Source organism: Chrysemys picta, chromosome 1 (genome assembly GCF_011386835.1).
Source record: "Chrysemys picta bellii isolate R12L10 chromosome 1, ASM1138683v2, whole genome shotgun sequence".
NCBI classification, from domain to species: domain Eukaryota; kingdom Metazoa; phylum Chordata; order Testudines; family Emydidae; genus Chrysemys; species Chrysemys picta.
The window spans coordinates 109,336,391-109,351,861 of record NC_088791.1 but is presented as its reverse complement, the minus strand read 5'-3'; the positions used below and the strand labels follow the sequence as shown (position 1 = coordinate 109,351,861).

General features: G+C 41.5%; 1 protein-coding gene across 7 annotated transcripts in view; it reads right to left on the bottom strand.

The window, feature by feature from the left end:
* The window catches only part of TMTC1 (transmembrane O-mannosyltransferase targeting cadherins 1), a 209,701-nt gene that overhangs the window by 104,682 nt on the left and 89,548 nt on the right, over nt 1–15,471 (bottom strand). For all 7 annotated transcript variants that reach the window (XM_042849886.2, XM_042849889.2, XM_042849892.2 and 4 more), the window contains one exon: nt 8,588–8,777. In XM_042849886.2, the coding sequence (XP_042705820.2) occupies nt 8,588–8,777 (190 nt within the window). The remainder of the gene's footprint in view (nt 1–8,587; nt 8,778–15,471) is intronic.

Below are 15,471 nucleotides of genomic sequence, written 5' to 3'. Positions count from 1 at the left end.
TGGATGTGTTTAGACCTCTAAACCATATACAAACTCAGAAAGTAACTTCACATGTGCTTATAATACTGGTTGCCTCATCACAATTCTCAACAATCTTTTAACTTCACTATTCACCAGGCCTATACCAAGTCACTGTCAACATCACACTCCTTAACATTTCATCACACTGCATATTGCAAGGGGGCAAGATCTGCAAATGTCTAACTGCACCTTCCATATGCAACAGTAAAGAAAATTTTTCACTTGACCACTAGTACAATCCAGTTGAAACTGCAAGTGAAATTTTCAGTGAAAATGTAGTTACCCAAGTTAAGCTTGGTGTTCTAGCCAAGTTCTAACAGCCCTACATTTACAGAAAGCAGCATGAGTTCTTTAATCTCCGGTCAGGAACTCTGTTTTACTTTCCATCCAAAGAGCACAATGCCCCTTAAATATCAGTCCTCGATTCAGCAAGTCACTAGCAACACCCGCCTTCAATAATTAGGCTCTCTCTGACTAACTCCCTTCTAAGTACTAATAAAAACATCAGTATTTTTTATTGACTAGATGTGGGCAAATCTGACATGGAACCACTGAGAAACCATATGTATGGAACCACACAGTTGTCTTTTTACAGTTGCTATTCAGTGCACTTTAACTGCCTAGTAGTGTCTGTCCCTGTTCCTAGCATTCAGTAACATTGAGCAGCACCAAAAAACTACTTCCCTGTATTTCAGCAGAACAAGTACACATATAAAGCTGGAATCAATCCAGCATCATTGGCTACCTGACCAGGGAGTGCCCCTCAGGAAATCTTCAGCACTGATCACAGCCACTGGGAACTAGTCTGTTGCTATTCACTTTCTGCTTTAAGAAAGGGGAATTAATACGCCATAATGGAAACTAGGGCCTGATTTTCAGAAGTGCTAAGTAGGTACAACTGCTACTGAAGTAAATGGAAGATGTGGCTACATGGCACCTCTGAAAGTTAGGGTCTTCAGTATGGAACAAAACAGTATGCAGAGCATTTACAATTCAATGACCCAACAAAGAGGCAGAAATTTAACTTACTGAGATTTCTTTTTATTTTAATATTGTTTTTTCCCCCCAATAGGCTATATCTATCAGCTTCCCTTTCATGTTTACACAGCCAAATGTGTTTTCTTATAGCTAACTATAAAGGTACATTCAAACTCAGGGCAATCCATCACATCTGAGTCTTCATTATTAAGTCTTCCAATGGCTCTTTGAAGCAATGGGTTCATTTTATCTGCCTCAACCCCTATATCCTCGAGTTGCACACTTTATGGCCTTCTCTGACCAGGATGCAAGAGGGTGTGCATCCTTTAAATAGCCTGGAGCATTCTGAAAGGAAATACAAACGAATTTGGCTACAAGAATTAAAAAAAATAAAAAAATAAATGTTGACCTTTATGAATTTATTTTTTAATTCAGACCCCACGTTGCTATAGTAAATGAAGAAAGAAGGAAGGTAAAACTTAGCCTAGACAGTGTTTGTTATATGTATACAGGTAATCTGGTTTGGAGAACTGACACTGTTCTCAATATAGGGTGGAATGATTTTCCCCCTAAACAAGTGAGAAGGGGAATCCCAATAAAAATAATGAGACAGACCCTGAAACCCTATCGCAAACCAACTCAAAACGGGAAACATTATCCCATTAGCCTGGACATTTCTTAATCATTAATCCATCTGTTTTATTCATTTCATTCACTGTCTGAGGCCCTGATCCAAGGCCCACAGAAGTCAAGAGTAGTCTTTCCAGTCACTTTAAATGGACCTTGACAGTCTACATTTTTTTCCTTCAGGTTAATAAACAAAGAGAAGACCCCTAAAACATAATTCCTGAGTGCAAAAAAGGATGGAAATGCCAAAACTATTTACATGCATGAAAAAATCCTGCAGGAGGTAAGGATTCTGTGCTGTGACGTGCTGAGTATACTCATATGTATGAAAATTAATTTGGGCTATATCTACCTAGCACATGTCAAGCTTGCTTTTCCTTTCAACTAAAGCTACCACCATGCATAAAAGAACATGGACAGAAAGTATTTTTACAAGTTTGGCAGCTGCATACAGAGAGATTACAGTCATGTTCTTCTTTTGCTTGCATTTTCTGGTTGACATACCTATAACCTCAGGAAGGGTTCTATGGTATTTTCCATCAACAGCAAGGATACTTAGCTGATCAGCCTGCAGCTTTCCATACTCCTAGAAGTCAGACAGCAAGACATGCAGAGTTCCTCCAAGTGCTTTTTTTTCTTCCCTTTCCTTCATTTTTAGCTAAGCAGGGTCTTTATGGCTTATTGCTCCCTCCCTGAAGCAAAAGTTAACAACAGATGAGGCATAGAAAACCTCACTGCTAAACATTAAGAACATCAGTACTGACCTTAACTTGGTGTTACGAATTCATGGGGGCCCTCAGGAAAGTGAAAGCAAGATTTATTTAAATGGACCTTTTATGAAAACGACTGTGGTTTCCAGCTAGTCAGATATATGCAGTCGATAAATAGCCTTATTCACCTTGCAGTGTCTTTGAAGCACTTGGGAACAAAAGCATTGTTCTGGAGGGTTGAGGCAGAAGAATTTTGCTAGACATACTTTCAAAGACTGTGCTGTTAGCATTAGAGGATATTTTAAAAGGTAATTGCTCTGAGAAAGATCTGCAGACAGTGATTTACTAATGAGATGCCAAGCATGGGAAACCATGCAAAGGCCTCAAAACCTGTAGACTAAGATAAATAGCACAACAGAATATACTCAACAAGTGCCGGTGAAAACCATAGAAAATATATATATAAAATATGAAGTTATTAAACATTTAGAGCCAGGGAATTCATAGTTTGTGGGATGACTGAGGAATCTCCCTGGCTTTTCTCCCTACCTATAAACCACTGTGTAAAGGGCAATAACATGCAATTTACTGGAAGAAATAAATAATTCTGTATTAAATATCTTGCCATAACTAAGGAACATACATACAGAAATGTGAGAACCAGCTCTATTTTAAGATTAGATGTGAAGTAAAAGCCACCGGACAACTATATATAATAAAATGGTTTGATAATAATACTTTGCCTTAATTGCTTACAGTACTTACAATCTGAAAAGCATCAAGCCCTCCTGCGTCATATGTAGCTATATTACATATAGCAGCACTTCAAATACTCTAAAAGCAACACATAGACCATGAGAGATGTTTAGGTTTTAAAAACATAAATAATGCTTCCTTCTCAGCCAGGGACAAAAAAGGGGGTTTACTCTTTAGCTAATATTTATAACACTTTATGCTTGTTTGCAGCAGAAACTGCCATAAGGTGCTTTGGCAATGTTGTCATGAGTATAAAGGCCAAGGAGAATTCAGTGGTAAGGCAGAGAGAATAAAGTCAGTGACAAGGCACGTTAAATTCACCCTAAAATGACCGCCAACTCTTTCAGGTCTGGTATCCTCAGTTTTGTGATTCTGCTGTCCACATTCATTTTGTGAATGACGCCCCTACCCGGTTCTTCCCCCACATCAACATAGGCCCAATCCTAGACTTTATTCAGGCTAAGTACACAAGAGTTTTGCTTGCATAAGGAGCATGGAATCTGACCCATTGTATGCTCTGCAAATTTTACAGTTAGAAGTAGAGGACAAGTTGCAATTTAATCATACTACTAATAAAACAATGGCCTAAAAATGCCAAGGAGAGTGGCAGATCAACCATGTAAAGGGTATTCCTTTCATGCTCCCTGAATAATTGTGATACACCAATGAAAAAGTTGTCATCCTGAAGTATGCCAGGCTTCCTTTCTCCCCACTGTCTCAGCAGGTACAGTTCCCTTCTGCATGGAAAACCAGGAACTATAAGTAGTTGCTTTTGCTACTGACCATTTCTAGCATCAGAGGGACAGTATGCTTTGACTAATTTAGTTGGTAGCCAGAATTTAAAACTGGATAATTACTTTCAGTGACTCTCTTGTAATTCACCTAGCCCCAAATCTAGAAAAAATAGCAGGTCCTTTCTTTGTCGCTAAGGTTGGGTTTACAGTGTTCTATTCCTGCCTCTGTCTCTTTTCATTACGTTTTATATAAAATGTAGGAGTTAACAATAGTGTTTCTGTCTCTCTACCCTTCCCCTCTGCCTCTCCTCCCCTTCCCGTACACACAGACTTCAATCAGTTTCAATACCCTTTTTAATTAATCTGGTTGTTTATAGAAAGTTCTTCTCTCTAACAGCCACTCAGGACACTTCCACATTGGGGACTGGAGTTTGGGGCCAAGATTTTCAATAGTGACTAGCAATTCAGGGTGTCCAGTTTGAGACAGCTGAAAAGAGCCAGATTTTCAGAAAAAGTTGACCACCTCCCTTCTGAAAACTAGGCCTCATTAAGCAGTCTCAAACTGGGCACCCCCAAACAGATGCACCTCAAATCACTAGTCACTATTGAAAACCTTGGCCTGCGATTGTAGCTGAGTCTTTCTTCACTCGCAGTACAGGGGAATCCAGAAGTACTACAGGAGACAAGCCTATTAAATCCCATCAGGCATTATTTACTATAGTCATTGGCAGCTGAGTGTAATGGGACAGATTGTGACAGCTGAAAAATGAGCCTGCAGATATAAAGGGTATAGATGGAATGGCAAGTCTTACTTAGGTGGTGGTGCAGTTCTTTCTGTCCTTGGAGGCCTAGACAGCATGCTTTCCAGAAAGAGGAACTATGGTCAGTGTGTAACAGAGTCACCAGTAGGTTACAGATGCGCAGAAAACAGGAGACCTTATGTGAACCCATTTAATCAAGGCTATTAGACAAGTTATTAGGAAATAGAGTTTACTGATGCATTTCCTTGTTATGCAAGAAGAGTAGCAAAGTTGAAACCAACAGGAGCAAAGGAAAAGAGAAAGAAGCAGTGACACTCATTCTACTAAACAAACAAACACTGGACAGCTGCCTTTCCAATTCGTGCAGTTTTCATTGTAAAACTCTCTCCAATGAAATGCGTGGCCCTGTTCCAAGCTTGGCATATGCAAAACTAGTGAGAAGAAACCTTAGAGCTATCAGTCTATGCTCTTTCTGGGGTATAAATATAGAGCATTTATAAAATTAAATGGAACAATCAACCATCATGGCTTAGATGTCCTTTATCAGCAGTGCACATATATTCCAACAGTGTGATTACCCTAATCACAAGCATCAACAACAAATTAGTCCTGTTTAAAATTTAGTGGCAACAAAGCCATCAATCCAACACATGCATTCTGTAATTACAGTCCATGTAATATATTCTATAATTTTTCGTGTGTGCATGCCACATGAGCACGCACCCCTACAGACGCACACACACACACCCCAGCACCACCACGGAAAACAATTCAACATTTACTGTGCTGATATCTTTGATTCTGCCACAATCATTTGCACACCGGATTTTCTATTCTTAGTACCGCAGAACAGAAAATTCTACTGGCAACCAGAGTGTATATATGTGTGTTTGCACATGTGATAAGAGAATAGCAGCTTTCAGCATTGTTGTAGCCGTGTTGGTCCCAAGATATTAGAGAGACAAGGTGGGCGAGGTAATATCTTTTATTGGACCAATTTCTGTTGGTGTAAAAGACAAGCTTTTGAGCTTACACGGAGACTTGAAGAAGAGCTCTGTGTAAGCTTGAAAGCTTGTATTTTTCACCAACAAAAGTTGATCTAATAAAACATATTACCTCGCCCACCTTGTCTTTCTAGAGATTAATAGAGCATATATATAATCCTTGCCTTATTAACGTTAAACCCATTCCTTAGCAAAATTGTAAATTATCACTTTCAGGTTATACTATGTTATGGGAAGAGGAGAAAGGGCAACAGATAGTTCCATGAATTCACATTTTAATTATTTCAAAAACAAAGCCGAAGATTTGATTCAATGTGAAATAACTTGATATGCCTCATGCTAAATAGCGTAAGCAAACTAGTCAGGACAGCCTGCCACTTGTCTGGTAGAACGATGGTCTTTGCCTTTACAAGTGAGTAGTGTCATCTTAAAAAATCACTGATTTCTCATTTAGAAATGCGATTTTTTAAAGTCTAATAAAAAGAAATTGCGCCTGCAAGTCATGTTCTCTGTACTCCTTTCCCACCTCTCTGCCTTTACAAATAGTAACATACAAATGAAAACAGGGTAATTTGTTTCTACAAAATTCATCTGCTCTTATTGTTTGTTCCCCACCTTAACTCTTACTGCTTGGGACATCATAATCCTCTCCACAGCAGGTAATGATGCAAATTTTTGCGCAAAAGCCAGTAAAAAACCCGGGAAAATTGTTTATCAAAAAATCCTTTTTTCTTACTGAAATTCAGAATATTTCAGCCTTCTCTAATTATGACTAGAACTGTGTGAAGCATTCACAATAAAACAAATTCACATGTGGCGCCCCTTAATCCAGGATTCATTACTAATGCCAAGTTCAGAGCAGGTTTGCTATAAGGCTGGTAAACCTTGTTCCATGTCAAACCTCTGACATTTACAGTTTAACAGGGATTGGACATGAAACCAGATAGTTTGAGATGCATTTTACTTTGTGTTTTGTTGTTCATTTGAACCAGGAACTCCAAGCAAAAATAGGGGTACCGGGGGGGGTGGGGGGTTGGGGGTGGAAGGGGAACCAACTACACAAGGCTCAAAGTAGCAAATAAGCAAATTCCTGGGAAATGAAATCACTGCATTGCACACAACCCTAATTTTGACAACTGGTAAAAGATAAGAGGCTAGTGAAACCTCAAGGAATAAAGGGTGGGATTCCAGAAGTGCTCAGTGTTGAGCAAATGGGAAATTTTATTATTGCCTCCAATTGCAGCAGAGTTAGATCAAAGCAGAGCCCTTTTGAAAATCCTCTCCAAAGATTCTGATTTTACATCAAAGTAGCTAGCAATAAAAAATACACAAGACATATGACCTGTAGCCAGAACTACAGCATCACTAAATAGACTGATTTCCCATGTTTTCCATATGGCATCAGTTGACATTTTAAAGAATCCAAATTAAGAACTCAACAGTCCAAAAGTCTTTGTCATTTTTATCCTCTTATCAAGAGCACATACAGAACTCTTGGCATGCAGGCAGTATGTGCGGGACCCGCGCTTTTTAGCATAATTCAAGAGCTGTCTGGTACCATATAATGGTTTTTCGGCTTAGTTATCTATACACTTAAGGAAGGAACTCTTTTAAAAATTATCAACAAACCACTAGGTAATTATTTCTTCTCACTTTTATCACAAGATATGACTTCACTGGTTGTAACTACCCCTTATTACCGGGGGTGCCTCTTATTTTAGACATTTATTTCATCTCTGTCCCACACAAATCCAGTATAATCTCATTTACACATTTGCAGTGCAAGTAACGTGTATCTGCAATACTGATCTGTGAAAGTGGATTTAAATAACATTGTCCAGGGCCGGCTCCAGGCACCAGGCACCCAAGCACATGCTTGGGGCGGCACCTGGTAAGGGGCGGCGGGGGGGAGCGCCGCGCGGCATTCTGCGGGGGGGGGCGCTCCGGCGGCGCGGCGCTGCGGGGGGCGGGCTCCGGTTCCACGGGGCTCGGCGAGGGCACGGCGCTGGAAGGGGGTTCCGGCGGCGCTCGGCGGGGGGCGGGCTCCGGCAGCGCTGCGCGGGGCTCGGCGCTCGGGGGGGTGGGTTTCCGGCGCGCGGCGCTCAGTGGGGGTGCGGCGCGGGCGCAGCGCTGGAGGGGGGTTCCGGCGGCGCTTGGCAGGGGGCGGGCTCCGGCGTCGCGGCGCTCGGCGGGGGGGCGTCGCGGGGCTCGGCACTCGGGGGGGGGGTTCCGGCGGCGCTCAGCGCAGGGGGGGGTGGGCTCCGGCGCGCGGCGGGGGGGGCGACGCTCTGGGGGGGTTCTGGCGGCGCTCGGCGGGGGGTTGGGGGGCGGCGCTTTTTTTTGCTGCTTGGGGCAGCAAAAAAGCTAGAGCCGGCCCTGACATTGTCCACAATATGGTTGTGGTCATGTTGTCCCAGGATATTAGAGAGACAGAGGTGAGATAACATCTTTTATTGAACCAACTTGTATTTAAACATGTCATTTCCCAGATCATTTTCAACTTACTACACTCAAATTTGTCCCTCTTATTGTGTCTCATCTGTATGTTTTAGTTGGTTTAGAGGAATAGATAAAAACATCAACTTAACCCTCAAAAGCTAGTGACCGACACTTGAAGCCAATGGCAAAGATCCCATTGACTAATGGCGATTGAATTGGGCCCTTGGATCATGATCCAAAGCTCATGGAAATCAAGGAGAGCTTTTCAATTGACTTCAATGGGCTTTGGGTCATTAATAGTAATTCAATACAGCACTTTTGGCTAACTTCTGGTCTCAGACCAAATGAATGGGAGCAGCACGCATACATCCGATGGCAGCATTTAACCTTTTGGATTTGCCTGTGAGAGTTATAGGGAAGAATTTTTCCTCTTACTGTCTATTCTGTTTGGGGGGAAAAAAAACACCTCAATTGTTTTTATTGATCACTTCCTCAAAGATTAGGTAACAAAAATAGCATATAAACGATAAGATTTTAGTGTACTTTTTTAAAATTACCTTGAATGCTGTTATGCAATGTAAGCTGAGTAATATCATAACCACCACCAGGAGAACTGTAGCTAAATTCCTCACATCCCATATCGACTCAATTAAAGGAATACTCCCAACCTGCCAGTCATAGCACAGAGTAATTGGTGCTAGCAGAAGCCAGGAATTGAAGGCCAGGAGGTACGAATAAGTTAGAAATCTGAAAGATGAAATGGAAATACAATACTTAGAATGTTCTCGATTCCATGCAAGTTTCTTCTTATGTTGAGAGCAGAGTGAGTTCACGCTGATCCAGGATATAGTCAATTATTGTCCCTTATACTAGAGAAAAAAAAATATATATATATATATGAAGATAGCAACACATCGTTCTATAAATATAAGTTTTCAACATGTGTTATTTATAAACACCATAAAACTTTAAACCAATTATCTCTATATGAGAATTGTACATCAAGTTTTGAGTGGCTTGACTGTTCTGCATGTATTATTGGAATGTTATATTTTTGAGGTGATTAATTATTTTTTTACCTGCTTTAATTCTATGTAATGTTTTATTCCTACAAAAAAAGTAATTAAAAGTTAAAATTATATACATAAGAGAGACCCACCCATCAGTCTCTTACGGCAGTATTGCTGGACTCCTGTGATGCAATGCAACCCTAATTCTGGCTTAACCAGCCATTTGAAGATTCCCTCTGTGCAGAGGAATTCATGGGTAGCTTAGAGCTGCTGCAGCAGTCCCTACATCAGACCTCCTCCCTGCTCTCTGGCACAGGGGGCATGAAGCCCAGACCAAAGTTGGTGATTCCTGGCTCCCATCATAGCCCTTGGGGGGCACGAGCAGTTGGCATGAGGGGGCTGCAAAAGTGGAGGGGGAGAGAGTCTTCTAACTTTGTAATTTGGTATTTGTAATGCAGAGGGGATTGGGAGGTGGGCGCATGGGAAACATGCTACTTTTTGGGACACGTGAAAGCGTCTACGGACTGGAACAGGAGCAATATGAATGCATCCAAGTAAATAATTTGACCCTTAGCCACTTGGCAGCTACTTATTTTCAAACCTGAAAGCTGCTCTCTCAAACTATGTTTACAGAAGAGTTTAAATACATTTCTCTGTGAGCTGCTGAAATTGGTCGAGTGCTCACAAAGTTCATTGAGGGGAACTGTGAGATTCATAGACTATAAATTTTCATTGGTTAAAAAAAAAAAAGGCAAATATATAGAACCAGAAAGCACAGAGATTTGCATATAAATAATAAATGTATACAATACAGCACTTTTTCATCTGTGTCTGCCTCTGTTTTTGTATATTACACTCTGGTAGCTTACAGATTTATTAAAGTGATTCCAAAGGACTCCCAAGACATGTACAAACATATATAAAAGATCATTTCATCCACCATTTACTGTGAAAACAGAGCAATTACTCAGCAGTATGCAGAATACTATACAGAATTTTAGGACAGGAGGTACAGGACACTGTATCTAACAATGACCTTAGGCAGGCAGAATGGAATGACTCATTGGAATTTGGCTAAGTCCCAGGGACTAACAACCTTAACTTTTGTGTGGAAAAATATTTAATAACCACAAGTGGTTGGGATCTTGATTTTACTTCTCATCCCAAAGACACTATCTCCAGCAGCATAGTGTCCCAACACCTGAGCTGATCAAAAAGTCGTAAGGCTGTTTCACTGGGAAAATTTCCTTTTCAGGATAGTTTTTCAAAGTACTTTTTCCAATTTTGATATAAAAATTGTAAATCCCACAATTTTTAGGTTTTTCCCCCAATTGTTTTCCTCTTTTTTTCATTTTACCATTGTGGGTGCATAACTGGCTGGATAACCATACTCAGAGAGCTGTTGTTAATGGTTCCCAATCCTGCTGGAAAGGCATAACAAGTGGGGTACCGCAGGGGTCTGTTTTGGGACCAGCGCTGTTCAATATCTTCATCAACGACTTAGATATTGGCATAGAAAGTACGCTTATTAAGTTTGCGGATGATACCAAACTGGGAGGGATTGCAACTGCTTTGGAGGACAGGGTCATAATTCAAAATGATCTGGACAAATTGGAGAAATGGGCTGAGGTAAACAGGATGAAGTTTAACAAAGACAAATGCAAAGTGCTCCACCTAGGAAGGAAAAATCAGTTTCACACATACAGAATGGGAAGAGACTGTCTAGGAAGGAGTACGGCAGAAAGGGATCTAGGGGTTATAGTGGACCACAAGCTAAATATGAGTCAACAGTGTGATGCTGTTGCAAAAAAAGCAAACATGATTCTGGGATGTATTAACAGGTGTGTTGTGAGCAAGACACGAGAAGTCATTCTTCCGCTCTACTCTGCTCTGGTTAGGCCTCAGCTTGAGTATTGTGTCCAGTTCTGGGCACCACATTTTAAAAAAGATGTGGAGAAATTGGAAAGGGTCCAGAGAAGAGCAACAAGAATGATTAAAGGTCTTGAGAACATGACCTATGAAGGAAGGCTGAAAGAATTGGGTTTGTTTAGTTTGGAAAAGAGAAGACTGAGAGGGGACATGATAGCAGTTTTCAGGTATTTAAAAGGGTGTCATAAGGAGGAGGGAGAAAACTTGTTCACCTTAGCCTCTAAGGATAGAACCAGAAGCAATGGGTTTAAACTGCAGCAAGGGAGGTCTAGGTTGGACATTAGGAAAAAGTTCCTAACTGTCAGGGTGGTTAAACACTGGAATAAATTGCCTAGGGAGGTTGTGGAATCTCCATCTCTGGAGATATTTAAGAGTAGGTTAGATAAATGTCTATCAGGGATGGTCTAGACAGTATTTGGTCCTGCCATGCGGGCAGGGGACTGGACTCGATGACCTCTCAAGGTCCCTTCCAGTCCTAGAATCTATGAATCTATGTAAAGGGAAAGAAAAGGAAAGGAAAAGAGTATAAGGAAGGGGATTTTTTTCCTCCCATAGGAAAAACAATATGAAAAAGCCAGTTTTTCATTTGAAAAAGTTTTGAATAAAAAATGTTGATCAGTTCTACCCATCGTCACATTGGGCCATTGGCTCGTTACTCTAAATGAGGAATGCCACCTTCTAAGCCAGCAAAATCACTTCCTGCAGTATATGGGGATTCCTCAGAGATTCACCAATTCAAAAAATGATGTAGCTCAGCCTTGATCAGGATGCGGGAGCTGATGGGTTTATACAGCACAATGTCGTATGGCATGACTTGCCATATTTCCAAATGAAAACCATTCACATCACTCAGTGAATAGTGTCAGTCTGTAATACTGTTATAAACGTGGCTAAGATTTTCAGAAGTGAAGAGTAATTTTGGGTATCCAACTGGAAATGTCTTAAATTTTCAGAGAATGAGTTATCGGAGTTAATAAAAGGGCCCTTAGTGCAACTTGTGTATTGGTATGTTCAAAAAGCATCTCAACAGTCATCCCAGATGGAAGATGCATCAAATTACCAGGCAATTCTGAAGCCTCATCACACTTCGACTATTTATCTTCCAGAGAGGAAGAGAGAAACGACTTGATACAAACGAGCAAAATGCTAAAGGGTTTAGATAACAGACAGGTTGGCCTTCAGCATCCACTCTCCAGGATACAAGAGGTGATAAACTTTATGCAGCATGTAACAAATATGTGAAATTTGTTGTTACAGCAATTTAATGTGATTTAAAAAGGAATTCCAAAGACATATATAGGCAAGTGTAATACAAAGCTCTACACTCTGCTGGGAAGTTAGTTCAGTGCGGATGATGAAGGGTTTTATGAATGGATCTATTTCCCCCCTCACTGAAGTGTTTTTGCCTTCCCCATAACCCTCAGGCACAGTCCACTTCTGGAGGCAGGTTACCAAAGTAGGCAGACAATTATTCCGTTCAGTTATGGCAACACTCAGGTTCCTTAAATGCAATCTGCCAACAGCAGTGAACTATTTCAAAGCCTACAAAAAACATTATGTACCATACATAGTTGACTGGTCCACGTCTCCGTACATCAGAATAGAAACCCGTTGGCCATTTCTCCTGTTGTCAGTCCTGAGAGCTCTCACTTAACTTACTTAGTTTAGAATGCATGCACCACGTATCCCAGAATGGCAAAACAGAAAAAAACTGATTGATTTTCCAGCAAGTCTTTTCGAATTGTAAAAATTCTACTAGTGATGTTTCTTATCACCAACAATTTGGACAGTCTTTCAATTTTGGTAATCTTGAATGTTCTGTCAGTTGTGTACCTAAAAATGTTGGTGGTTTTCAATTTTTATATCAAAACTGGAAAATTTATACAGTTTTAGCAAAACTGCAGAATATCCATGAAACCCTACATGAATATGCATGAAACTCTGCAGAATATCCAGGCCTAAAAGATTTGTTTTCCACAAACAGTGGATAGCTGTTTTATCATCTATACTTCAATGTCATCTCTCAGACTGATAAAAGCAAATGTTTCTGTAAGAGCAATGTAGGATTCAAAACTTTTCTCCAAAGCCTGCAGACAGACCAATGAGGCGAGAGAATTATCAAGATAGAAAGGAACAGTGCAGCATTCTCTGTTATGTTAAGCAAACAAATTTTACAATGTATGAACCTGTACCCCAGCAAAATGTATTGGAAGGTAGGGACTAAATATGCTACGGGTCTTAGATAAAACATAAATCTCTTGAACTGATTTTGAATTTTCTTATATTTAAATAATGGAAGCAAAAAATAGAGGGGATGGGCAGGAGCCACATTCAGGCACCCATATGATTTCCTGTAAATCCAGCATTGCATCTCTTACCTTGCATGCTTGAATAAAGACAAAAGTTCAGTGCAGGCACAACCTTTCAAAAATATTATTTCAAAAGCTGACATAGGATAGAAATAATTTGCAATTTTAAACAGAAATGAAACCTCCTGGAATTATTCCAAGAGCTAGTTACATTTTAGGAGCCAAGCCATAGTCAGCAACTAAAGTATTTCCTTTTAATTAGCTGACTGACAATAAATTACATTTTAAATTAATCATCATCCCTGTATTACTACTCATTTCTGCTGGAATTTCAAGAGGGGGAAAAAGTACAGTGCTTAAAACATTTTCTTGTCAGGCCTGCTGCATTTCAGCCCAGATAACAGGGTAACTTGTCATGGTGAGGAGACAACTGGAGGAATTTGCCTCTTAATTGGCATCACTTAGTGTCAATTGACATGTCCCTCCCACCTTCACCAAGTCAGTTAACTGGGTTTGCATTGAAGTGGAGATCAATTTTTAATTGCGCATTGAACATGGAAATACAAGTTTCAACAGTTGTCAAATGTGGCTTTCCCAGTCCCCCAGTCTCTGAAATATTCAGAAGTTGCAAGCTTTCTTTAGCTCTTAGACGTCGTCATGGTGACCCATACTTTCAAATTCTCTAAGGCTAGATTTAATGTCATGTGCTTTATTTGGCACAACATTTATTACATCTGTTGCAGAAAACAGGAGCATGATTCCACTATCTAAACAGGTTGCCTTTAGTGCAGAGAGTGTTATTTTAGGCCACGGTTTAAACTCAAACAATATAGGACACAAATACTTGAAGAATTGTCTGTTACCCCAGGCAGTAATTGAGAATGGTTTAGAATGGAAAAGTCACAATCTCCGTATTGCCAACCCCAACCATGCAGAAATCATTGAGTCTGCTAAAAAAAATCATGTGTGGGTGGGTGTAATCTGCCTTCTGGACTGGCTTTTGAACCTCTAGGGTTCACGTTTTCAGGCTTTTCTTTGCAACAATGACTTTAATTTAAAAAAAAAAGAGAGAGAGAGAGAGAGGGCTGCTCTCCTTGCCTAGTCACATGCGCTGGGGGTGTGGCTTTAAGAAAAACACCAAATATTGTGAGACATGATAAAATTGTGAGTTGGCAACCCTGAATCCTGAGAAGGCCTTCTCTACTAAGAGCCTGCTGCACTTGAATGCTCTCCTCTCCCCTACAGATGCAAAAGGACACCCAACAACACCCCTGGGGTTAGGCTAGGGTTGCCAACCCTCCCGGTTTTGTCAGAAGTCTCCCGGAATTGGGCTTTATTTCCCGGAAGCTACTGAAGCCAAACCGGGAGATTTTAGGCTGCTAAAAGTCCGATGGTGCAGCGAGGCTAAGGCAGGCTCCCTGCCCTGAAGTAAGCGCAGCCCAGCCGAGCCAGCACCCTGAGCCCCTGCCCCAGCCTGAGCCCCCTCTCACAGCCAGCACCTGAAACTCCCTCCTGCACCCCAACCCCCTGACACAGCCCAGAGCCCCCTCCTGCACCCAAACTCCTTCCCAGAGCCTGCACTTCTCACCCCATCCCCACCCCAATCCCTCCCTGCCCCCGCCCTGAGCCCCCTCCCAGAGCCCACACCCCCTCCTTCACCCCCGCTCCAGCCCAGTAAAAGTGAGTGAGGGTGGGGGAGAGCAAGTGATGGAGGGAGGGGGGATGGAGCATGGCGGGGTCCCAGAGGAGGGGCAAGACAGGGCAGGGAAGGGCAAGGGTATTTGGGTTTGTGTGATTAGACAGTTGGCAACCCTAGGATAGGATCAGGATTTCTTCTGTTTGTAAAATTTTGTTGATTTCTGCCCCTCTGACTTGATTCCTCTGAAGTTCACTCAGGCGTGTTTCTGACTGTAGCTGTCCCCCTCCCTACAGCCTCGCCCACTATTGCAGGCAGTGCATGAAGGCCAGGGACAGTCTCCGTGCCTGCAGCTGGAAAGTGCAAGGATTGCTCCCTCCAGGCACTCCCCTACAAAGAGTATGGGAAGAAGGTAGGGCATGACCCCCCTTCTTTTTGTCACATGAGATTGTGCAGTTTATTCCCCCACGCCAGCCCCCAAAGGGATGGTGTAACAAACTGGAACATTGTTAAGTGGCACAATTTAATCCTATGGATTACTTTTGTTATGGCTCCCA